The sequence below is a fragment of the Scyliorhinus torazame genome, chromosome 15, assembly GCF_047496885.1.
Source record: "Scyliorhinus torazame isolate Kashiwa2021f chromosome 15, sScyTor2.1, whole genome shotgun sequence".
NCBI classification, from domain to species: Eukaryota; Metazoa; Chordata; class Chondrichthyes; order Carcharhiniformes; family Scyliorhinidae; genus Scyliorhinus; species Scyliorhinus torazame.
In genome coordinates this window covers 124,149,249-124,171,002 of record NC_092721.1, presented here as the reverse complement: position 1 = coordinate 124,171,002, position 21,754 = coordinate 124,149,249, and the positions used below count along the sequence as shown (strand labels likewise).

The window sequence follows — 21,754 nt, the reverse complement described above, 5'->3', positions numbered from 1 at the left end:
CGGCAATTGAAGGACTAGGGATGACCCAGAAGGCCCACGAGGTAAAGATCCAGGAGGTACAGAAAAGAGTCAGTGAGAATGAGGAATGGCTCTTGGGCCTGGCGGTGAGAGTGGAGCAGCACGAGGCGCTACACAAGAGGTGGGCGGGAAGACTCGAAGACCTGGAGAACAGGTCGAGGAGAAAGAATCTGCGGATCCTGGGTCTCCCGGAAGGAGTGGAGGGGGCCGATGCCGGGGCATACGCGAGCACGATGCTCGGGGCGATGATGGGCGCGGAGGCCCCTTGGAGGTCGCTGGAGCTGGACGGGGCACACCGGGTGCTGACGAGGAGGCCCAAGGCAAATGAGCTGCCAAGGGCGATGGTGGTGAGATTTCACCGGTTCACGGACAGAAAGAGGGTCCTGAAATGGGCCAAGAAGGAGCTGAGCAGTAAGTGGGACAATGCAGAGGTCCGAATATACCCGGACTGGAGTACGGAGGTTGCAAAGCGGAGAGGTGGTTTCAACCGGGACAAAGCGGTGTTGCACCGGAAAGGAGTGAAATTCGGAATGCTGCAGCCAGCGCAACTGTGGGTCACATACAAGGGCCAACACTATTATTTCGAAACGCTTGAAGAGGCGTGGACCTTCATACAAACCGAAAAGTTGGACTCTAACTGAGGGTTTGTGAGGGTGGGGGTGGGGGCAATGTTTGAGGTTTGATGTGTGATGGTTGTTGTATATAGGGGGTCAATCACGCGCAGGAAATGTTACATGGGCTGGGGGAGAGAGACAAGGCCGTGACAGAAGCTGCGCCAGAGGGGGCGGAGCGGGCTTTGGAAAGCGCGGGGTTTTTCCCGCGTGCGGGAAGAAAGGCGGGAAGGGGAACGAAGGAACACATACTGATTGGGACACTCCCACACGGGGAGGTCAATGGGACGGCGGGGGAAGCCGGGGTCAGCAGGAGTCAGCTGACTTACGGGAGTGACATGGGGGGGAGCAAAAAAGCTAGACAGGGGTCTAGCGGGGGGGGGGGGGGGGGAGGGGAGGGGGGGGGGGGGGGGAGGGAGGGAGGGGGGGGGGGGGGGAAGGGTTGCTGCTGCACTGGCCGAAAGGGAATGGGACACAGAAGAGGTGGTCGGGGCGGGGGTCCCCCGGCTGGGGGACTGGAGGGTGAGGGAGGCGCGGACACGGGACTGGTCTAGAAAAGGAGATGGCTAGTCGTTGGGGGGGGGGGGGTTAGGAGGCCTGATAATGGGAGGGGACTTCAATACAGTGTCGGACCCAGCACTGGACTGCTCCAGATTAAGGACTGGCAAGAGGCCGGCGGCGGCCAAGGTGCTTAGGGGGTTTATGGATCAGATGGGGGGAGTGGACCCATGGAGGTTTGCAAGGCCGCAGACCAGGGAATTTTCTTTTTTCTCCCATGTGCACAAAGCCTACTCCCGGATAGATTTTTTTGTTCTGGGCAGGGCGCTCATCCCGAGGGTGGAGGGGACGGAATATTCGGCCATAGCCGTTTCGGATCACGCCCCGCACTGGGTGGAACTGGAGCTGGGAGAGGAGAGGGACCAACGCCCGCTGTGGCGGCTGGATGTGGGACTGCTGGCAGATGAGGTGGTGTGTGGGAAGGTGAGGGGGTGCATCGAAAGGTACTTGGAGGCCAACGACAGCGGGGAGGTGAGGGTGGGGGTGGTATGGGAGGCGCTGAAGGCGGTGATCAGGGGAGAGTTAATCTCCATCAGGGCTCATAGGGAGAAGACAGAGGGCGTGGAAAGGGAGAGGTTAGTGGGGGAGATTTTGAGAGTGGACAGGAGATACGCAGAGGCCCCGGAGGAAAGATTACTTGGGGAAAGACGACGGCTCCAGGCGGAGTTTGACCTGTTGACCACGGGGAGAGCGGAGGCACAGTGGAGGAAGGCGCAGGGGGCGACCTACGAGTATGGGGAAAAGGCTAGTCGGATGCTGGCACACCAGCTCCATGGGAGGATGGCAGCGAGGGAAATAGGGGGAGTCAAAGTTGGAAGGGGAGCCACGGTTCGGAATGCGACGAAAATAAATGAGGTATTTATTTAAGGCCTTCTATGAAGAGCTGTACAGATCCCAGCCCCCAGCTGGGGGAAGAGGGGATGAGACGATTCCCAGATCAGCTGAGATTGCCGAGGGTGGAGGAGCAAGAGGTGGCTGGTTTGGGGGCACCAATTGGGTTGGAGGAGCAGAGCAAGGGTTTGGGGAGCATGCAGGCGGGGAAGGCCCCGGGACCGGACGGGTTCCCGGTGGAGTTCTACAGGAAGTACGTAGACCTGTTGGCCCCGCTACTAGTGAGGACCTTTAATGAGGCAAGAGAGAAGGGGACCCTGCCACTGACAATGTCGGAAGCGACAATTTCTTTGATCCTAAAGCGGGACAAGGACCCACTGCAATGTGGATCGTGCAGGCCGATCTCGTTCCTCAATGTCGATGCTAAGTTGCTGGCAAAAGTGCTGGCCATGAGGATCGAGGACTGTGTCCCGGGGGTGATCCACGAGGACCAGACGGGATTCGTAAAGGGCAGGCAATTAAACACTAATGTGCGGCGGCTCTTAAACGTGATAATGATGCCATCGGAGGAGGGAGAGGCGGAGATAGTGGCAGCTATGGACGCGGAGAAAGCCTTTGACCGAGTAGAGTGGGAGTACCTCTGGGAGGTGCTGCGTAGGTTTGGGTTCGGGGGAGGGTTTATCAGTTGGGTTAAGCTCCTTTACAGAGCCTCGGTGGCGAGTGTAGTGACAAACCGGCGGAGGTCGGAGTACTTTCGGCTGTACCAAGGGACGAAGCAGGGGTGCCCCCTGTCCCCCCTGTTGTTTGCAGGGGCGATCGAACCCTTGGCCATGTCACTGAGGGAGTCTAATAAATGGAGGGAGGGTGGTTCGAGGGGGAGAAGAGCATCGGGTGTCGCTTTATGCGGATGACCTGTTGCTGTACGTGGCGGATCCAATGGAGGGGATGGTGGAGGTCATGCAGACTCCAAGGGAGTTTGGGGAGTTTTCAGGCTGTAAGCACAATGTAGGGAAGAGTGAGCTCTTTGTATTACAGGCAGAGGACCAAGAAAGAGGGATAGGGGACCTACCGCTGAGGAGGGCGGAGGGGAGTTTTCGGTATCTGGGGATCCAGATAGCCAGGAGTTGGGGGGCCCTACATGAACTGAATCTGACGAGGTTGGTGGAGCAAATGGAGGAGGACTTCAAATGATGGGACATGTTACCGCTCTCGCTAGCGGGTAGAGTGCAGTCGGTCAAAATGGTGGTCCTTCCGAGGTTTCTGTTTGTGTTTCAGTGCCTCCCCATCGTGATCAGCAAGGCCTTTTTCAAGAGAGTAGGTAGGAGTATAATGGGGTTTGTGTGGGCGAATAGGACCCCGAGGGTAAGGAGAGGGTTCCTGGAACGCAGTAGGGACCGAGGAGGGTTGGCGCTGCCAAACCTAGGGAGCTACTACTGGGCAGCAAATGTGGCGATGATCCGCAAGTGGGTTATGGAGGGAGAGGGGGCGGCATGGAAGAGGATGGAGATGGCATCCTGTAAAGGAGCCTGGGGGCGTTGGTGACGGCACCGCTGCCGCGCTCGCCGACAAGGTACACCACGAGCCCGGTGGTGGCGGCAACGCTATGGGTCTGGGGCCAGTGGAGACGGCACAGGGGTGCAACGGGAGCCTCGATGTGGTCCCCGATCAGGGGTAACCACCGGTTTGTCCCGGGGAAGATGGACGGGGGGTTTCAGAGCTGGCATCGGGCGGGGATTAGAAGAATGGGGGACCTGTTCATTGACAGGACATTTGCGAGCCTAGGGGCACTGGAGGAGAAGTTCGAGATACCCCCGGGAAATGCCTTTAGATATATGCAGGTGAGGGCGTTTGTAAGGCGACAGGTGAGGGAATTCCCGTTGCTCCCAGCACAAGAAATTCAAGACAGGGTGATCTCGGGTGTATGGGTCGGGGAGGGCAAGGTGTCGGCAATACACCAGGAGATGAAAGAAGAGGGGGAAGCGCTGGTAAAGGAGCTGAAGGGAAAATGGGAGGAGGAGCTGGGGGTTGAGATTGAGGAAGGTCTGTGGGCTGATGCCCTAGGTAGGGTTAATTCCTCCTCATGTGCCAGGCTCAGCCTGATACAATTTAAGGTGGTCCACAGAGCGCACTTGACAGGGGCGAGGTTGAGTAGGTTCTTTGGGGTGGAGGACAGATGTGGAAGGTGCTCAGGGAACCCGGCGAACGATGTCCATATGTTTTGGTCATGCCTGGCACTGGAGGGGTTCTGGAGAGGAGTGGCAGGAGCAATATCTCAGGTGGTGAAAGTCCGGGTGAAACCAAGCTGGGGGCTAGCATTATTTGGAGTAGTGGACGAGCCACGAGTGCAGGAGGCGAAAGAGTCCGGCATTCTGGCCTTTGCGTCCCTAGTAGCCCGGCGAAGGATCTTGCTATTGTGGAAGGAGGCTAAGCCCCCCAGCGTGGAGGCCTGGATAAACAACATGGCTGGGTTCATAAAGCTGGAGAGGATTAAGTTTGCCTTGAGAGGGTCTGCACAGGGGTTCTACAGGCGGTGGCAACCGTTCCTAGACTATCACGCGGAGCGTTAGAGGAAGGTCGGTCAGCAGCAGCAGCAACCTAGGGGGGTGGGGGGGGGGGATGTCCTGGGAGGGAGGGGGGGGGGGGGGGGGGGGGGGGGAATGGGGGATTGCCTGGGAGGGTGGATGAGCAAGAGATAACATGAAGGGTTGGGGAAACCGGCACGTGCGGGAGAGAGCCAGTATATAAAGCTATGTAAACATATCATTTCACCATGTATATATCTTGCTCTGTGCGATTTTTAAAAAAAATTGTTACGGGGGGGAGGGGGGGGGGGGTTATTGTTTGGAAGGGAGAAAAATTGTGTTAAAAAACTTTAATAAATATATATATTTTTAAAAAGGTACTGTCAAGAGCCTTGGTGAGTTTCTGCAGTGCATCTTGCTGCCACACTGCTGCCACTGTTCAATGGTGGTGGGGGGAGCGAATCTTTATGGAAGGAGTGCCAGTCAAGCGGGCTTTGTTTTGGATGGCATCAAGCTTCTTAGTGTGTTGTTGGAGCAGCACTCATCCAGGAGAGTGTTCCATCACACTCCTGACTTGTGCTTTGTAGATGGTGGACAGGCTTTGGGGAATCAGGAAGTGAGATACTCGCTGCAGGATTCCCAGCCTCTGACATGCTCAACGACACAGTATTAATTTGGCTACGCCACTTCAGTTTCTGGTCAATGGTAGCCCTCAGGACGTTGATAGTGGGAGATTCAGCAATGGTAATGTCACTGAATATGAAGGAGCTGTGGTTAGATTCTCTCTTGTTGGAGATGATCATTGTCTGGCACAAATATCACTTGCCACTTAGCAGCCCCAGTCTGGATATTGTCCATGTCTTGCTGCACTTGGGAGATGGACTGCTTCAGGATCTGAGGAGTTGCAAATAGTGCTGAACATTGTGCAATTATCAGCAAACATCCCCATTTCTGACATTATTATTAAAGGCAGGTAATTGATGAAGCAGCTGAAAATGGTTGGACCAAGGACAATACCCTGAGGAAGTTCTACACAAATAAAATAAAATAAATAAATAAATAAATCTTTATTGAGAGGCCAGAATTAGAGGCACACATATCTCATAGTTGTGATGTTGGACGACATTCCAGCGAAAGAGAGGACAAGGCTACAGAGAGATTGGAAAACAATAAGAATTTTAAAATCAAGACGTTCCTTAACTTGGAGCCAATTTAAGTCATCAAGCACAGTGGTGATGGGGGTCGTGCTGGAGGTTTTGGATGACTTCAAGTTTACAGAGGATAGTATGTGCAGACCAGCCAGGAATGTATTAGAATAGTTACGTTAAAAGGAAGCAAAGGCATAAATGAGGGTTTCACCAGCAGATGAGGCAAGACAGGGTGAAGCTGGGCAATACGGAGTTGTAAATAGAAGGTTGGAAGCTCATCGCAATATCAAACGTGGCACCATCTCAGGCTGTTGTCATTGAGAGGGTGGAGTTAATAGCATGGGAACAGAGGTAAGAGTGAGGTGAAATGCATCAACTTCATTCTTCCCATAATTTGAATCTCTTCATTTATTCTGTCCCAACTCATTTTAATTTCTTTAGCCATGTGTTTACAGTTCCATTTTGCCCTTTGCTTACTTAGCGATTTTTTAACTCAATGTTGGACTGTAACTTAAGGTGATGTCCCATTTATTCTAATTGCTCACTTAATGTGTTCAAGAGTATAAGAGGTAGCACAATAGCACAGTAGTCACCTGATGTAGGAGTTGCCCTCCGAAAGCTAGTGACTCCAAACAAATCTGTTGGACTTTAAACTGGTGTTGTAAGACTTCTTATTATACTAACCTAGCCATACAGTTCACTGTTCTATTTGCTTTTGCAGCAACTGGTACACCTCTACTTTCAGCTAAATGAAGCAGAATGTGGCATTGGATGTTAATATGCTAAACATTCGTAAATATGTCTACACCCAACAATTGCAACCTTATCAAAACTGTAGCCCAACTTTTACTAATCAGTCACCTTGTTCCTTGAACATGCAAGATAATTCATGTTCCATCACTACATCTACCATTGCCTCACATCTATTTTTAGAACATGCAGATCATCTAAGATAAACATATACCTCTAGTTTGTACTGGTGTTTTAAACATGAAATTTCTCAGGTGTTTTACATGAGCATTAATAAAACAAAATATGACACCAAGCCACATGACGAGATAATAAGTCAGATTACCAAAAGCTTGGTTGAAGCCATAGTTCAACTGTTTTAGAAGAGGAATGTTAAATACTTGAGCATAGAATCCCTACAGTGCAGGAGGTCTTTCGGCCCATCGGGTCTGTGCCAACCAAACGCACACTCCCCCCCGCTCCATCCCCGTAGCCCCACCTAACCTGCAGATCCCTGGACACCAAGGGATAATTTTATCATGACAATCCACTTAGAACAAAGAAAGGTACAGCACAGGAACAGGCCCTTCGGCCCTCCAAGCCTGCGCGGCCATGTTGCCCGTCTAAACTAAAATCTTCTACACTTCCGGGGTCCGTATCCCTCTATTCCCATCCTATTCATGTATTTGTCAAGATGCCCCTTAAACGTCACTATCGTTCCTGCTTCCACCACCTCCTCCGGCAGCGTGTTCCAGGCACCCACTACGCTTGGTGTAAAAAAACTAACCTCATACATCTCCTCTTGCCTCTCACACCTTAAACCTACGCCCCCAAACTTAACCTGCACATTTTTGGGCTAGGAGAGGAAATCTACGCAGACAAGGGGTGAAAGTGCAAACTCCACACAGTAACCCAAGTCCAGAATCGACCCCAGATCCCTGGCGCTGTGAGGCAGCAGTGCTAACCACTATGCCACCAGAGAGACAGAGAACTGTATTTCAGAATGTAGAGACAACTGAAGACATGGCCACCAATGACGGAGCAGTTAAAATCGAAGATGCTCAAGGCGGCAGAATTAGATGGGCATAGTTATCTGAGAGGGTTATGGGGCTGGAAGAGTTTAGAGATCAGTAGGGAGAGATTTGATAACAAGGATCAGAACTTTAAAATCAAGGCATTGCTTGACCAGAAGCCAATGGAGGTAAACAAGCACAGGGGTGATAGGCAACCAGGATGAGATAGACAGCAGAGTTTTGGATGATCTCAAGTTTACAGAGGATGGAATGTGGCAGACCAGCAAGGTGCATTTTGAAATAGTCAAGGCTAGAGGTAACAAAGGCATTGGTGAGGGTTTCAACAGATTATCTGAATATGTACAATGAACATTATGCTTGCAGTAACATCATAGTTCTGCAAGCAGTTATAGGTTATGTTGGAAAATGTACACTGTGGCTCAATGGTAACCACAAAGTCAGGTGGACATGAATCCGAGCCTCACTCCAGAGTCTTGACCACATAATTTAGGCTGGCACTCCAGTGAAGTACTGAGGGAGTGCTGCATGTTTTGGAAGAGGAGGTAATCCAAAACCCTATCAGCCTCTCAGGAAGATCCTGCAGCAATATTTCAGACAGCCAGGGAGTTCTTCCCAAAGTCCAAGATAATCATGGAATCTTAAGAATCATAGAATTAACAGTGCAGAAGGAAGCCATTCGGCCCATTGAGTCTGCACCAGCCCTTGGAAAGACCACCCTACCCAAGCCTACACCTCCACTCCATCCCTGTAACCCCACCCCACCTTTTTTGGGCAATTTAGCATGGCCAATCCACCTAACCTGCACATCTTTGGACTGTGGGAGGAAACAGGAACACCCGGAGGAAACATACGCAGATACGGGGAGAACGTGCAGATTCCGCACAGTGACCTAAGCCGGGAATCAAACCTGGTACCCTGGAGCTGTGAAGCAATTGTGCTAACCACTGTGCTACCGTGCTGCCCAATGTTTATTTTTCAACCAATAAAAGAGATGATTATCTGGTCGCGATCGCATAGCTGTTTGTGGGAGCATGTTGTTTCCAAATTGGCTGTCACAGTTCCTGTATTAGCGATTCTAAAAGTATGGAATTGGCATAAAAGTTCTTTGGGACATCCTGGTGTCACAAACAGCGCTGTATAAATACAAGTCTTTCTTTTTTACTTTTATAGATGATAATATGTAATATGGCAACTCTAATGAAGTTGGATGGAAAAAGCAAAACTGAAAATCATTCTTGCTTGATAAGGGCAGGCGGAACAGCCTGCAACAATTATCCAAATGCATTCTGTTGGTGATGGAAAGATATGTTTGCTTCCTTTCCTCCATCAACATTGGGAGTTTGTTGTCAAAAGTTCAGACATTATTTTACGGAATAGGGTCAGATCCATAATGCTTTGTTGGATCAGAGCATGAGGTATGTGTAACTCTCCAACATCCTAGTAAGTTAGGTTAAGGAATCCTTTGGTTAAGATTTTGTACTTGCCTAACGTATCTTTGATGTTCTTGACAAGTGACCCCTTCTTCAAGCTGTTTTTCCTTTCTACATAGTTTGACGGAACATATCCCGTTTTGTTTGATGTATTTCTTACTCTCCACCAGGTTTTAGAGTCATCGAGCAGCCACAGTCGCTCATTTTTCTTGATGTCAAGTTCTTGATCCTGCTGTGCTGTGTAATCCCACTTTGCTATTACAATAACTTCTTCTGTCATCTTTCATGAAGTCCTTCCTGTCAAAGACAACATAGTTCAGCATTAAACAATGCATCATTCAGCACAATATATCACCGTTGCCAACTAAATATTGAGAATCCTCTGCTTTGCCAAAATACAAAATGGAAAGAATGACATACATGCATTTTTAAAAACTCCTTTCTTAACAGTGTCCTTTGGAGAGACGTGGTCTGAATAGACTGGGAAGGTTAAGGTTCACACCAAAACAATAGTACCGATCCAGTCTTGAATCTGTTTTCACTAGCAGTTCCACCTCCTCGACTGAGAACAGCTTCTGCAATCATATAACCAATAATACTTTTATGTGATTGCCACATTAAGTTGAAACACTTTTCAAAATCCAAATTGCTCCATTAACACCCAGTAGCTCTGAAAGTCACTGCTGTTGACCGTTGGCAAAGAGTTCCAAAGTTTTGGAATGTAGAGCTTTAATATTAGATACACACTTGCTCTCTAATAATAACAATTTACACAATTATCCGCAAATTTTTATTGCCATTTTCAACTTTAACAGTATAACAGTTTGACATGCAAGACAATGGTACTTACAAAGCAGCAGCTCAAGTGTGTCTGATATTTAACCACATATATTCCCCCCCCTCCCTTCCTCTGTTGGAGGCATGTTCCATTTCTATACACCACCGCTCCACCTCCGGGGGTTGTTATTCTTTGTTGTTTGGTGTTTGGGGGGAGGGGGGTGCTGCAAGGCCCTTCCCCTCCTCCCCTCGCCCCCTATGCTTCATTTTGTGTCGCCTTTGGGATCCCTTCCCTCCCCTCCCCCCTCTGCCCCTGTCTCTTCTGCGTGCTCTCTCTTGTCTCTCTCTTTCTCCACCCCCACCCTCTTCCTAGTCGGTTTGCCTCAAACAAGTCATGTAACAGTCTGATGAACGGCCCTCACACTTTGTGGGAGCCCTCGTCCGACCTTCGGATGGTGTACTTGATCTTCTCCAGGTGGAGAAATTCCACCAAGTCAGCCAGCCAGTCTGCAGCTTTGGGTGATGCTGATCGACAGCCAAGCAGGATTCTCCGGCGTGCGATTAGGGATCCAAAAGCCAAGGCGGCGGCCCTCTTCCCCCTATAGAGAACTGGCTGGTCCGATATCCCAAAGACTGTCACTCTCGGGCACGGCTCCACCCTCACCCCCACAACCTTGGACATCGCCTTGAAGAAGGCAGTCCAAAACCAATCAAGTCTGGGGCATGCCACTTCCGGGTGCGGCTATGCAGAGCTAGGTCGCATATTCGGTAGCTCCCGCTTGGAACGGACATTTGGGCTCTTTTATAGGGCCCCCACGGCATTTGTTTGACATTTCCCGGTGTGGGAAGAAGACTGCAGCATTCCCCTGACAGTGTCCCCCAGGAATGTTGTGTCTTTTGGCTGCCAGACCCGGCAGAAACAGTAAAAGATTTGGCTTTGGCTGCAGGTTTAGACAAGGGCCTCTTCCAGCATGCAGGCGGGGGAAGGGCAAGCTTAAAGCTGCAATCTGACTTGACTCTATCAAAGGTGAATTCTAGCAGCAGAGGGAACAACTGTGAAAAGATCTACCAAGGCCATTGAAGAAGCAGGGACGAGGGTTCCGGTAGCGGCCATGGAGGAGTAGGTCACGCATTCGGCAGCTCCCGTCTGGAACTGACTCTCAGACCTTTTTCAGGAGCTTCCATAGACTTTTTAAACGGACCAGAAGTGTAACGGCCAAAGGAGCGGTACTGGAGCAACGGGAGAAGCGAGGGAAAGAAAACAAAATGGCGGCGGCCAGGGACAAAGGGGAGCTGCAGGAGTTCATCGAGCACTGCTTCGAGGAGCAGCGCGAGGAGATGCGCAAGGAGATGTTGCCGCCTATGCTTTCGGCAATTGAAGGACTCGGGATCACCCAGAAGGTCCACGAAGCTAAGATCCAGGAGGTACAGAAAAGAGTCAGTCAGAACGAGGACGAGCTCGTGGGCCTGGCGGTGAGAGTGGAGCAGAACGAGGCGCTACACAAGAAGTGGGTGGGAAGACTCGAAGACCTGGAGAACAGGTCGAGGAGAAAGAATCTGCGAATCCTGGGTCTCCCTGAGGGAGTGGAGGAGGCTGATGCCGGGGCATACGCGAGCACGATGCTCGAGGCGATGATGGGCACGAAGGCCCCTTCGAGGCCGCTGGAGTTGGACGGGGCACATCGGGTGCTGGCGAAGAAGCCCCAGGCAAATGAGCCGCCAAGGGCGATGGTGGTGAGATTTCACCGGTTCACGGACAGAGAGTGGGTCCTGAGATGGGCCAAGAAGGAGCGGAGCAGTAAGTGGGACAATGCAGAGATCCGAATATACCCGGACTGGAGCACGGAGGTTGCAAAGCGGAGAGCGGGTTTCAACCGGGCCAAAGCGGCGTTGTACCGGAAAGAAGTGAAATTCGGAATGCTGCAGCCAGCGCGACTGTGGGTCACATACAAGGGCCAACACTATTACTTCGAAACGCCTGAAGGGGCGTGGACCTTTGTACAAGCCGAAAAGTTGGACTCTAACTGAGGGTTTGTGAGGGTAGGGGGGGGATGTTTGAGGTTTGATGTGTGATGGTTGTTGTATATAGGGGGTCAATCACGCGCAGGAAATGTTACATGGGCTGGGGGAGAGAGACAAGGCCGCGACAGGAGCTGCGCCAGAGGGGGCGGAGCGGGCTTTGGAAAGCGCGGGGTGGTTTCCCGCGCGCGGGAAGAAAGGCGGGAAGGGGAACGAAGGAATGCATATGGTTTGGGAGACTCCCACGCGGGGAGGTCAATGGGACAGCGGGGGAAGACGGGGTCAGCAGGCGTCAGCTGACTTACGGGAGTGACATAGGGGAAGCAAAAAAGCTAGACAGGGGTCTAGCGGGGGGAGGGGAGGGGGGGGAGAAAGGGGGGGGTGGGGGAGGGGAGTAAAAGGGTTGCTGCTGCACTGGCCGAAAGGGAATGGGACACAGAGGTGATCGGGACGGGGGTCCCCCCTCTGGGGGACTGGAGGGTGAGGGAGGCGTGGACACGGGACTGGCCCAGAAAAGGAGATGGCTAGCCGGCAGGGCGTGGGGGGGGTGAGAGCCCCTCCAATCCGGCTGATAACGTGGAATGTGAGGGGCCTGAATGGGCCGGTGAAGCGGGCTCGAGTGTTCGCGCACTTAAAGGGACTGAAGGTGGACGTGGCCATGCTCCAAGAGACACACCTGAAGGTGGCGGACCAGGTCAGGCTAAGAAAGGGATGGGTAGGACAGGTATTCCACTCGGGACTGGATGCGAAGAATAGAGGGGTGCCAATATTGGTGGGAAAGCGGGTGTCATTTGAGGCCAAGACTATTGTAGCAGACAATGGAGGGCGATATGTAATGGTGAGCGGTAGGCTGCAAGGGATGTGGGTGGTGTTGGTAAACGTATACGCCCCGAACTGGGATGATGCCGGATTCATGAAGCGCATGTTGGGGCGCATTCCGGACCTGGAGATAGGAGGCCTGATAATGGGAGGGGACTTCAATAGTGTATTGGATCCAGCACTAGACCGCTCCAAATCAAGGACTGGAAAGAGGCCGGCGGCGGCCAAGGTACTTAGGGGGTATATGGATCAGATGGGGGGAGTGGACCCATGGCGGTTTGCAAGGCCGCAGGCCAGGGAATTTTCTTTCTTCTCCCATGTACACAAAGCCTACTCCCGGATAGATTTCTTTGTTCTGGGTAGGGCGCTCATCCCGAGGGTGGAGGGGACGGAGTATTCGGCTATAGCCGTTTCGGACCATGCCCCACACTGGGTGGAACTGGAGCTGGAAGAGGAGAGGGACCAATGCCCGTTGTGGCGGCTGGATGTGGGACTGCTGGCGGACGAGGTGGTGTGTGGGAAGGTGACGGGGTGTATCGAAAGGTACTTGGAGGCCAACGACAATGGGGAGGTGTGGGTGGGGGTGGTATGGGGGGCGTTGAAGGCGGTGATCAGGGGAGAGCTAATTTCCATCAGGGCTCATAGGGAGAAGACAGAGGGTATGGAAAGGGAGAGGTTAGTGGGGGAGATTTTGAGAGTGGACAGGAGATACGCAGAGGCCTCGGAGGAAAGATTACTTGGGGAAAGACGGCGGCTCCAGACGGTTTGACCTGTTGACCACAGGGAAGGCGGATGCACAGTGGAGGAAAGCACAAGGGGCGACCTACGAGTATGGGGAAAAGGCTAGTCGGATGCTGGCACACCAGCTCCGTAAGAGGATGGCAGCGAGGGAAATCGGGGGAGTCAAAGATGGGAGTGGAGCCACGGTTCGGAGTGCGACGAAAATAAACGAGGTATTCAAGGCCTTTTATGAAGAGCTGTACAGATCCCAGCCCCCAGCGGGGGAAGAGGGGATGAGACGATTCCTAGATCAGCTGAGATTGCCGAGGGTGGAGGAGCAAGAGGTGGCTGGTTTGGGGGCACCAATTGGGTTGGAGGAGCTGAGCAAGGGTTTGGGGAGCATGCAGGCGGGGAAGGCCCCGGGAGCGGACGGATTCCCGGTGGAGTTCTACAGGAAGTACACAGACCTGTTGGCCCCGCTACTGGTGAGGACCTTTAATGAGGCAAGAGAGGAGGGGACCCTGCCCCCGACAATGTCGGAAGCGACAATTTCTTTGATCCTAAAGCGGGACAAGGACCCACTGCAATGTGGATCGTACAGGCCGATCACACTCCTCAATGTGGATGCAAAGTTGCTGGCAAAAGTGCTGGCCACGAGGATCGAGGACTGTGTCCCGGGGGTTATCCACGAGGACCAGACGGGATTCGTAAAGGGCAGGCAACTAAACACCAATGTGCGGAGGCTCTTAAACGTGATAATGATGGCATCGGAGGAGGGAGAGGCAGAGGTAGTGGCAGCTATGGACGCGGAGAAGGCCTTTGACCGAGTAGAGTGTGAGTACCTCTGGGAGGTGCTGCGCACGTTTGAGTTCGGGGTAGGGTTTATCAATTGGGTTAAGCTCCTTTACAGAGCCCCGATGGCAAGTGTAGTGACGAACCGGCGGAAGTCGGAGTACTTTCGACTGTACCGAGGGACGAGGCAGGGGTGCCCCCTGTCCCCCCTGTTGTTCGCATTGGCGATCAAACCATTGGCCATGTCATTGAGGGAGTCTAATAAATGGAAGGGGGTGGTCCGAGGGGGAGAAGAGCATCGGGTGTCGTTATACGCGGATGACCTGTTGCTGTACGTGGCGGATCCAATGGAGGGGATGGTGGAGGTCATGCAGACTCTAAGGGAGTTTGGGGAGTTTTCGGGCTATAAGCTCAATGTAGGGAAGAGTGAGCTCTTTGTATTACAGGTGGGGGACCAAGAAAGAGGGATAAGGGACCTACCGCTGAGGAGGGCGGAGGGGCGCTTTCGGTATCTGGGGATCCAGATAGCCAGGAGTTGGGGGACCCTACATAAACTGAATCTGACGAGGTTGGTGGAGCAAATGGAGGAGGACTTCAAATGATGGGACATGTTACCGCTCTCGCTGGCGGGTAGAGTGCAGTCGGTCAAAATGGTGGTCCTTCCGAGGTTTCTGTTTGTGTTTCAGTGCCTTCCCATCGTGATCACGAAGGCCTTTTTTAAGAGAGTAGGCAGGAGTATTATGGGGTTTCTGTGGGCGAATAAGACCCCGAGAGTAAGGAGAGGGTTCCTGGAACGCAGTAGGGACCGAGGAGGGTTGGCGCTGCCAAACCTAGGGAGCTACTACTGGGCAGCAAATGTGGCGATGATCCGCAAGTGGGCTATGGAGGGAGAGGGGGCGGCATGGAAGAGGATGGAGATGGCGTCCTGTAAAGGAACGAGCCTTGGGGCGTTGGTGACGGCACCACTGCCGCTCTCACCAACAAAGTATACCACGAGCCCGGTGGTGGCCGCAACGCGAAGGATCTGGGGCCAGTGGAGACAGCACCGGGGTGCAATGGGAGCATCGGTGTGGTCCCCGATCAGGGGTAACCACCGGTTTGTCCCGGGGAAGATGGACGGGGGGTTCCAGAGCTGGCATCGGGCGAGGATTGGAAGAATGGGGGACTTGTTCATCGACGGGACGTTTGCGAGCCTAGGGGCACTGGAGGAGAAGTTAGAGTTACCCCCGGGAAATGCCTTTAGATATATGCAGGTGAGGGCTTTTGTGAGGCGACAGGTGAGGGAATTCCCGTTGCTCCCGGCACAAGAAGTTCAAGATAGGGTGATCTCGGGTGTATGGGTCGGGGAGGGCAAGGTGTCGGAAATACACCAGGAGTTGAAAGAGGGGGAAGCGCTGGTAGAAGAGTTGAAGGGTAAATGGGAGGAGGAGCTGGGGGAGGAGATCAAGGAAGGTCTGTGGGCTGATGCCCTAGGTAGGGTTAATTCCTCCTCCTTGTGTACCAGGCTCAGCCTGATACAATTTAAGGTGGTCCACAGAGCGCACTTGACGGGGGCGAGGTTGAGTAGGTTCTTTGGGGTAGAGGACAGATGTGGAAGGTGCTCAGGGAGCCCGGCGAACCATGTCCATATGTTTTGGTCATGCCCGGCACTGGAGGGGTTCTGGAGAGGAGTGGCGGGAGCAATATCTCAGGTGGTGAAAGTCCGGGTCAAGCCAAGCTGGGGGCTAGCAATATTTGGAGTAGTGGACGAACCGGGAGTGCAGGAGGCGAAAGAGGCCGGCATTCTGGCCTTTGCGTCCCTAGTGGCCCGGCGAAGGATCTTGCTAATGTGGAAGGAGGCAAACCCCCCAGCCTGGGGGCCTGGATAAATGATATGGCTGGGTTCATAAAGTTGGAGAGGATTAAGTTCGCCTTGAGAGTGTCTGCGCAGGGGTTTTACAGGCGGTGGCAACCGTTCCTAGACTATCTCGCGGAGCGTTAGAGGAAGGTCGGGCAGCACCAGCAGCAACCTTGGGGGGGGGGGGGGACTGCCTGGGAGGGTGGATGAGCAAGAGATAACATGAAGGGTTGGGGAAACTGGCACGTACGGGTGAGGGCCAGTGTACAAGGCTGTGTAAATATATCATTTTGCCATGTATATATCTTGCTCTGCGCGATTTCTCGGGTTTTTTTTGTTACGGGGGGGGGGGGCGTTATTGTTTGTAAGGGAGAAAAATTGTGTTAAAAAACGTTAATAAATATTTTTTTTTAAAAAAAGTCTGGGGCATGCCCAGAACATGTGGGTGTGGTTGGCCGGGCCTCCCTGGTACTGTTCACATTTGTCCTCCACCTCCGGAAAGAATCAGCTCATTCGGGTTCTAGTCAGGTGTGCTCTGTGCACCACTGTAAACTGCATAAAGCTTAGCCTAGCGCAGGAGGAAGTGGAGTTGCTCCCGGCCAGTGCTTCGCTCCAGAGTCCCCAACCCACTTCTGTCCCCAGTTCGTCCTCCCATTTCCATCTAGTTTCGTCCAGTTGTAGTCTTGCCCTGTCTGGTAACCGTCCGGATATGTTCCCACAGTCTCCCCCTCCCCCCACCCCCGTCCCGTCCGTCCCCCCCCCCCCCACTCCTTGTTGTCTGTGTTGATTAGTTCCTCAAGGAGAATTTCTCTTGGGGTCCTGGGGTACCTTGCCTTTTCCTTACGGAGAAAGTGTTTAATTTGGAGGTGCCCCAGGTCGTCCAAGGCCGCAAGACCTTTAGTCACATTTATTTATTAATCACATTTATATCCGTTTAAATTTGGCCATCTACTGAACGGAGCCAAATGCATCTAGTTAGCTGCTCCATATGAGGTCACAACACAGAAATCATCTATCCACAGAAAAGATTTTTAAAATCAAAATTACTTTCGCATGTTGAATTTTTTTTTTTTAAAAAGCAAACTATATTCATATACATTTGAAAAAGACAATGCAACCATAAATGGTTAAAATGATAATGCTCTAAACTGTCATGATTAGTTTTGTCATAGGCCGTTAAGTGATTCATTAGGCTGTGTGAATAATTGATAAGCACTCATACCCACTATCTTGGGAGTTTCCAGCTTTTTTGAACTTTGAACAGAGGAGAAAAATATAGACAGACACTGGCAAAAAATTAAGACTAAAGACGGTTTTGAAATTGGTCAAGGTTTTAAAACAGAAAAATGTGATGGTAAGCTCTGGCCAGCCAGGAGGTGGTTAATTAGTAGTTATGTTTCAATTAAGTAAGACAACCCAATGAGAAGCAAGGGCTTTCATTATTTTCTGTAATTTCACAATGCCAAATCGTACAGATTAATCTAAATCTCATCATAACTGTACTAGCTGCACAATGAAACAGCTTAGCACCTATACTCATGCGACGCATTGTTTTTTCGTTCCACCTTCAAAAAGATTGAAGCAGCTCATGCACAGAAGACATTAATATCCAGTTCAGACCAAAAGGAGATACTACTGTTATATAATCGGATAATACTATAGTTTGATATTCAGCGGTTCGAGCAGTACATAGATTGATTGTGGGCATCATCAATACTCTAGGTAATATCTATGGCAAAACCCTAAACATACAAAAATCACAATCCAGTAATGAATGCACATATTACTGAAGGTGGCAGGGCAGGTTGAGAAAGTGGTTGGAAAGGCATATCGGATCCTGGCTTTAACAGCCCAAAAGCAAGGAGGTTATGCTCAACCTCAGCTAGAGTAGTGTGTGACGGTATGAGAGGGTGCAGAAAAGAGTTGCAAGAATGGTTCCAGGGATGAAGAACTTCAGTTACATGGGTAGATCGCAGAAACAGAAAATGCTCTCCTTAAAGAAGGTTGAGGGAAAATGTGATAGAGGTGTTCAAAAACTGTATGGATTGGATTGGATTTGTTTATTGTCACTTGTACCGAGGTACAGTGAAAATTATTTTTCTGCGAGCAGCTCAACAGATCATTAAGTACATGAAAAGAAAAGGAAACAAAAGAAAATACATAATAGGGCAACACAAGGTACACAATGCAACTACATAAGCACCGGCATCGGATGAAGCATACAGGGGTGTAGTGTTAATGAGGTCAGTCCATAAGAGGGCCGATTAGGAGTCTGGTAACAGTGGGGAAGAAGCTGTTTTTGAGTCTGTGTCAAGAATTAGAGGTCACGGTTTTAAAGTGATTGGCAAAAGAACCATAGGCAGCATGAGAAAAATCTTCATTTTGCAGCAAGTGGTTACATTCTTGTGATGAATGTAGAAATTGTTATATTATATTTTATTGCCGTAATATTAAAAACTCTGGTTTAAAATATATACAGGCAATATGAAATGAAAATCGCTTATTGTCACAAGTAGGCTTCAAATGAAGTTACTGTGAAAAGCCCCTAGTCTCCACATTCCGGCGCGTGTTCGGGGTAGCTGGTACGGGAATGGAACCGTGCTGCTGGCCTGCCTTGGTCTGCTTTAAAAGCCAGCTCTTTAGCCCTGTGCTAAATATGTTTGCTACAGCTGCAATTTAAGGATCTTAAAGATGATGTAATCATCCAATACTTACTTGACTACAGATAATGTTTTGATTGCTGAAGATTCCCTGAAGTGTAGATAATTTTTTTAGAAGTATTTTTATTCCAAATTTTCAACATTTTCCCGATTTACAACACAACCCTCCCCAACACATTAAACCCAATCCCCATACCTCAACCCCCTCCCTCAGCAACTGTAACTGAGGTAGGCATCCTCCACCTAGACTTTGTCAGGTGAGCCCTGTACACCACCTACAGCTGGATCAGCCCCAGCCTCTTACATGGAGTCGTGGCACCCGCACTCCGCAGCACTTCACACCACAATCCCTCCTCCAGCGCCGCCCCCAGCTCTTCCTCCCACTTCGGCTTAAGCCCCTCCATGAACACCTTTTCCTCCTCCACAATCCTCCCATAAATTGCCGAGACGACACCCCTCTCTCCAACCACCCCACCGCTCCCTAGCTGACAGCACCACTTCCAACAGCGAGGAGGTGGGCACTATAGGAAAGGTGGGATAGACATTTCTTGCGAAGTCCCACACCTGCATGTACCGGATGTTTTCGCCCCACGCCAACCCAAAGTTCTCTTTCAGCTCCTCCAAGGTTGCAAACCACGCTCCCAGAAACAGATCCTTTGTCTCCCTAATCCCCTTCACTTCCCATCCTTGGGACCTCACATTTATCCTCCCCGGCTCAAACCTGTGATTTCTCCTGATCGGCATCCCCCCGAACCCATTCCCAACCTAAAATGATGCCAAAACTGCCACCAAATCGTCAGCGTAGCCACCACTCACCGAATACATCTGGGGCCATCGGGAGCTTTTGCCAGCACCTGAAACACCGATCCCCTATGTGAACCCACCTCCATCCTCACCCACAAAGCCCCCATCTCCCTATTCCATTCCTGAACATTCTCTGCATTCGCCACCCAATAATAATACATCAAATTCGGGAGCCCCCCCCCCCGCGTCTGCCTGCCGTCCTCTCTGCAATATCATCTTCTTTATCCTTGCCAAGGTTTGTCTGTAGATTTGCAGTCTGATTTAGGATTTTAAGTTGAATAGCAGTGTTGCCAAATGCTCTAGGTTGAGCAGAAGTGTACTGGATCTGCTCTTGAAAGGAACTCCCTCCAAAAATCTCTAAACAGCTAAGCAAGTAACCTGTTTTGTTAGGGCGGCACGGTGGTGCAGTGGTTAGCACTGCTGCCTACGACGCTGAGGGTCCGGGTTCGATCCTGGCTCTGTGTGGAGTTTGCACATTCTCCTTGTTTCACCCCCACAACCCAAAGATGTGCAGGTTAGGTGGATTGGCCACATTAATTTGCCCCTTAATTGCAAAAAATATAATAATCTTTATTGTCACAAGTAGGCTTACATTAACACTGCAATGAAGTTACCGTGAAAAGCCCCGAGTCGCCACATTCCGACACCTGTTCGGGTACACGGAGAGAGAATTTAGAATGTCTAATTCACCTAACAAGATCGTCTTTCAGGACTTGTGGGGGGAAACCGGAGCATCCAGAGGAAACCCATGGAGACATGGGGAGAACGTGCAGACTCCACACAGACAGTGACCCAAGCCGAGAGTCGAACCTGGAAACCTGGCACTGTGAAGCAGCAGTGCTAACCACTGTGCTACTGTGCATAATTGGGTACTCTAAATTTATTTTAAAAACCTGTTTTGTTAACTTTATTTATAAGTGGCATTTGAATTGTATTGGGTTGCTTAATTGGAATTAGTGGCAGGGTAGACAGTATGTTTAAGTGTTTTCCTTTTATTGAAGAACTGTTTAACTGATTATTGTAAAGCTATTCCTCTGACGTTAATGTGGTTAATTCTGTGTTTAAATTAAAGTTTATTTTAACATAAAAGATGCCTCTTTGTCAAAGTCATCAAACCTGGGGTGAAGTATCCTTTCCTCAGAGTTTTTCCAAACAGAATAATTGTTTGGGGTTCTCGTCTGGGTATCCCAATAAATGTTGGGAATCTGGTCTGGTATCCTAACCATCTGGAGTGCACTGCCCGAAAGGACAGTGGAGCAGATTTAATTGTGGCTTTCAAAAAGGAAATGGATAAGCTTTTGAAGGGAAAACATTTGCAGGGCAGCTAAGTGCGCCTCGGTAAATTGCTCTTCCAGAGCTAGTCGGGCCCAGTTGCTATCTCCTGTGCTGTAACCATTCTATGATTTGATAAAGTGCTGCATAGGGAACTCACTGTTCAAAGAATGGCAAATAGTATAAAAGGGAATGTGACAGCAGTCATCAGACTTGTATCATACACTAGGCATTCCAATTACCTGTGAAAGCTGGTGTCACATTGCAGATATGCAGGAACGTACATATAGGCACATCGGACTTTGAGTTTCAAAAGAAATGATAGTAGTCAGTGCAACCATGCTGGCACATTTGAAAAATGTCTTACTTACACCATGCTTACGTCCATCATACAGTAGTCTAGCAACAACCAGTTTATCCTAAAACAACTTCAAAAATAAAGAAATATTTACACCACTATAATCAGTAATTAAGGAGCCGTTAAAGTTGCTGCCAAAATAAATTTCTATTTTAAGCAATGGAAAGAACTTCCATGATTTTAAGTTAAAACATTCCTGCTCTCTTCCCCCCCACCCCCGAACTTACTTTTTCTATTCATTTTATTTGGATTGAAACCATAAACCTGGCTTCTGACTTCCTAAATAAAACACGCTTTCTTTTCCTGTCCGGTGTTCTGATTATGTTGAGTCTGAGTGTAATACTTCACACACTCAGAACTCTCTGAAAATGAATACAGACAGACACAATATTTTCCATTTGCCCCAATCTTTATTGCAAATCTTATTTCCTGTTCCTCTGCCTCCTCCCCATTTCACTAGTTTCTGAAATGTCCAAAATGAACAAAGAAAATTGCAAGGATTCTTTCCAAATTGAAACTGAAAATGCAAATCACGAACAATTAGGACCTTGAGAGGATTGTTATCACCAAGGAGATAGTGATGGGCAAGCTAATGGGGCTAAAGGTAGACAAGTCTCCTGGACCTGATGGAATGCATCCCAGAGTGCTAAAAGAGATGGTTAGGGAAATTGCAAATGCACTAGTGATAATTTACCAAAATTCACTAGACTCTGGGGTGGTCCCGGCGGATTGGAAATTAGCAAACGTGACACCACTGTTTAAAAAAGGAGGTAGGCAGAAAGCGGGTAATTATAGGCCAGTGAGCTTAACTTCGG

At 50.3% G+C, this 21,754-nt stretch overlaps 1 protein-coding gene across 7 annotated transcripts in view; it reads right to left on the bottom strand.

Moving 5' to 3' along the window:
- LOC140391794 (cytoplasmic protein NCK2) overlaps positions 1-21,754 on the bottom strand; it is a 121,257-nt gene that overhangs the window by 49,453 nt on the left and 50,050 nt on the right. For 3 of the 7 annotated variants that reach the window (XM_072476668.1, XM_072476669.1, XM_072476670.1), the window contains 2 exons: positions 9,302-9,456; positions 8,936-9,178 (listed from right to left, as the gene is read on the bottom strand). In XM_072476668.1, the coding sequence (XP_072332769.1) occupies positions 8,936-9,161 (226 nt within the window). In that variant the 5' untranslated portion in view covers positions 9,162-9,178; positions 9,302-9,456. Of the gene's footprint in view, positions 1-8,935; positions 9,179-9,301; positions 9,457-21,754 lie in introns of those variants that run through there. The other 4 variants (XM_072476671.1, XM_072476672.1, XM_072476673.1 and 1 more) reach the window with 2 other exon arrangements.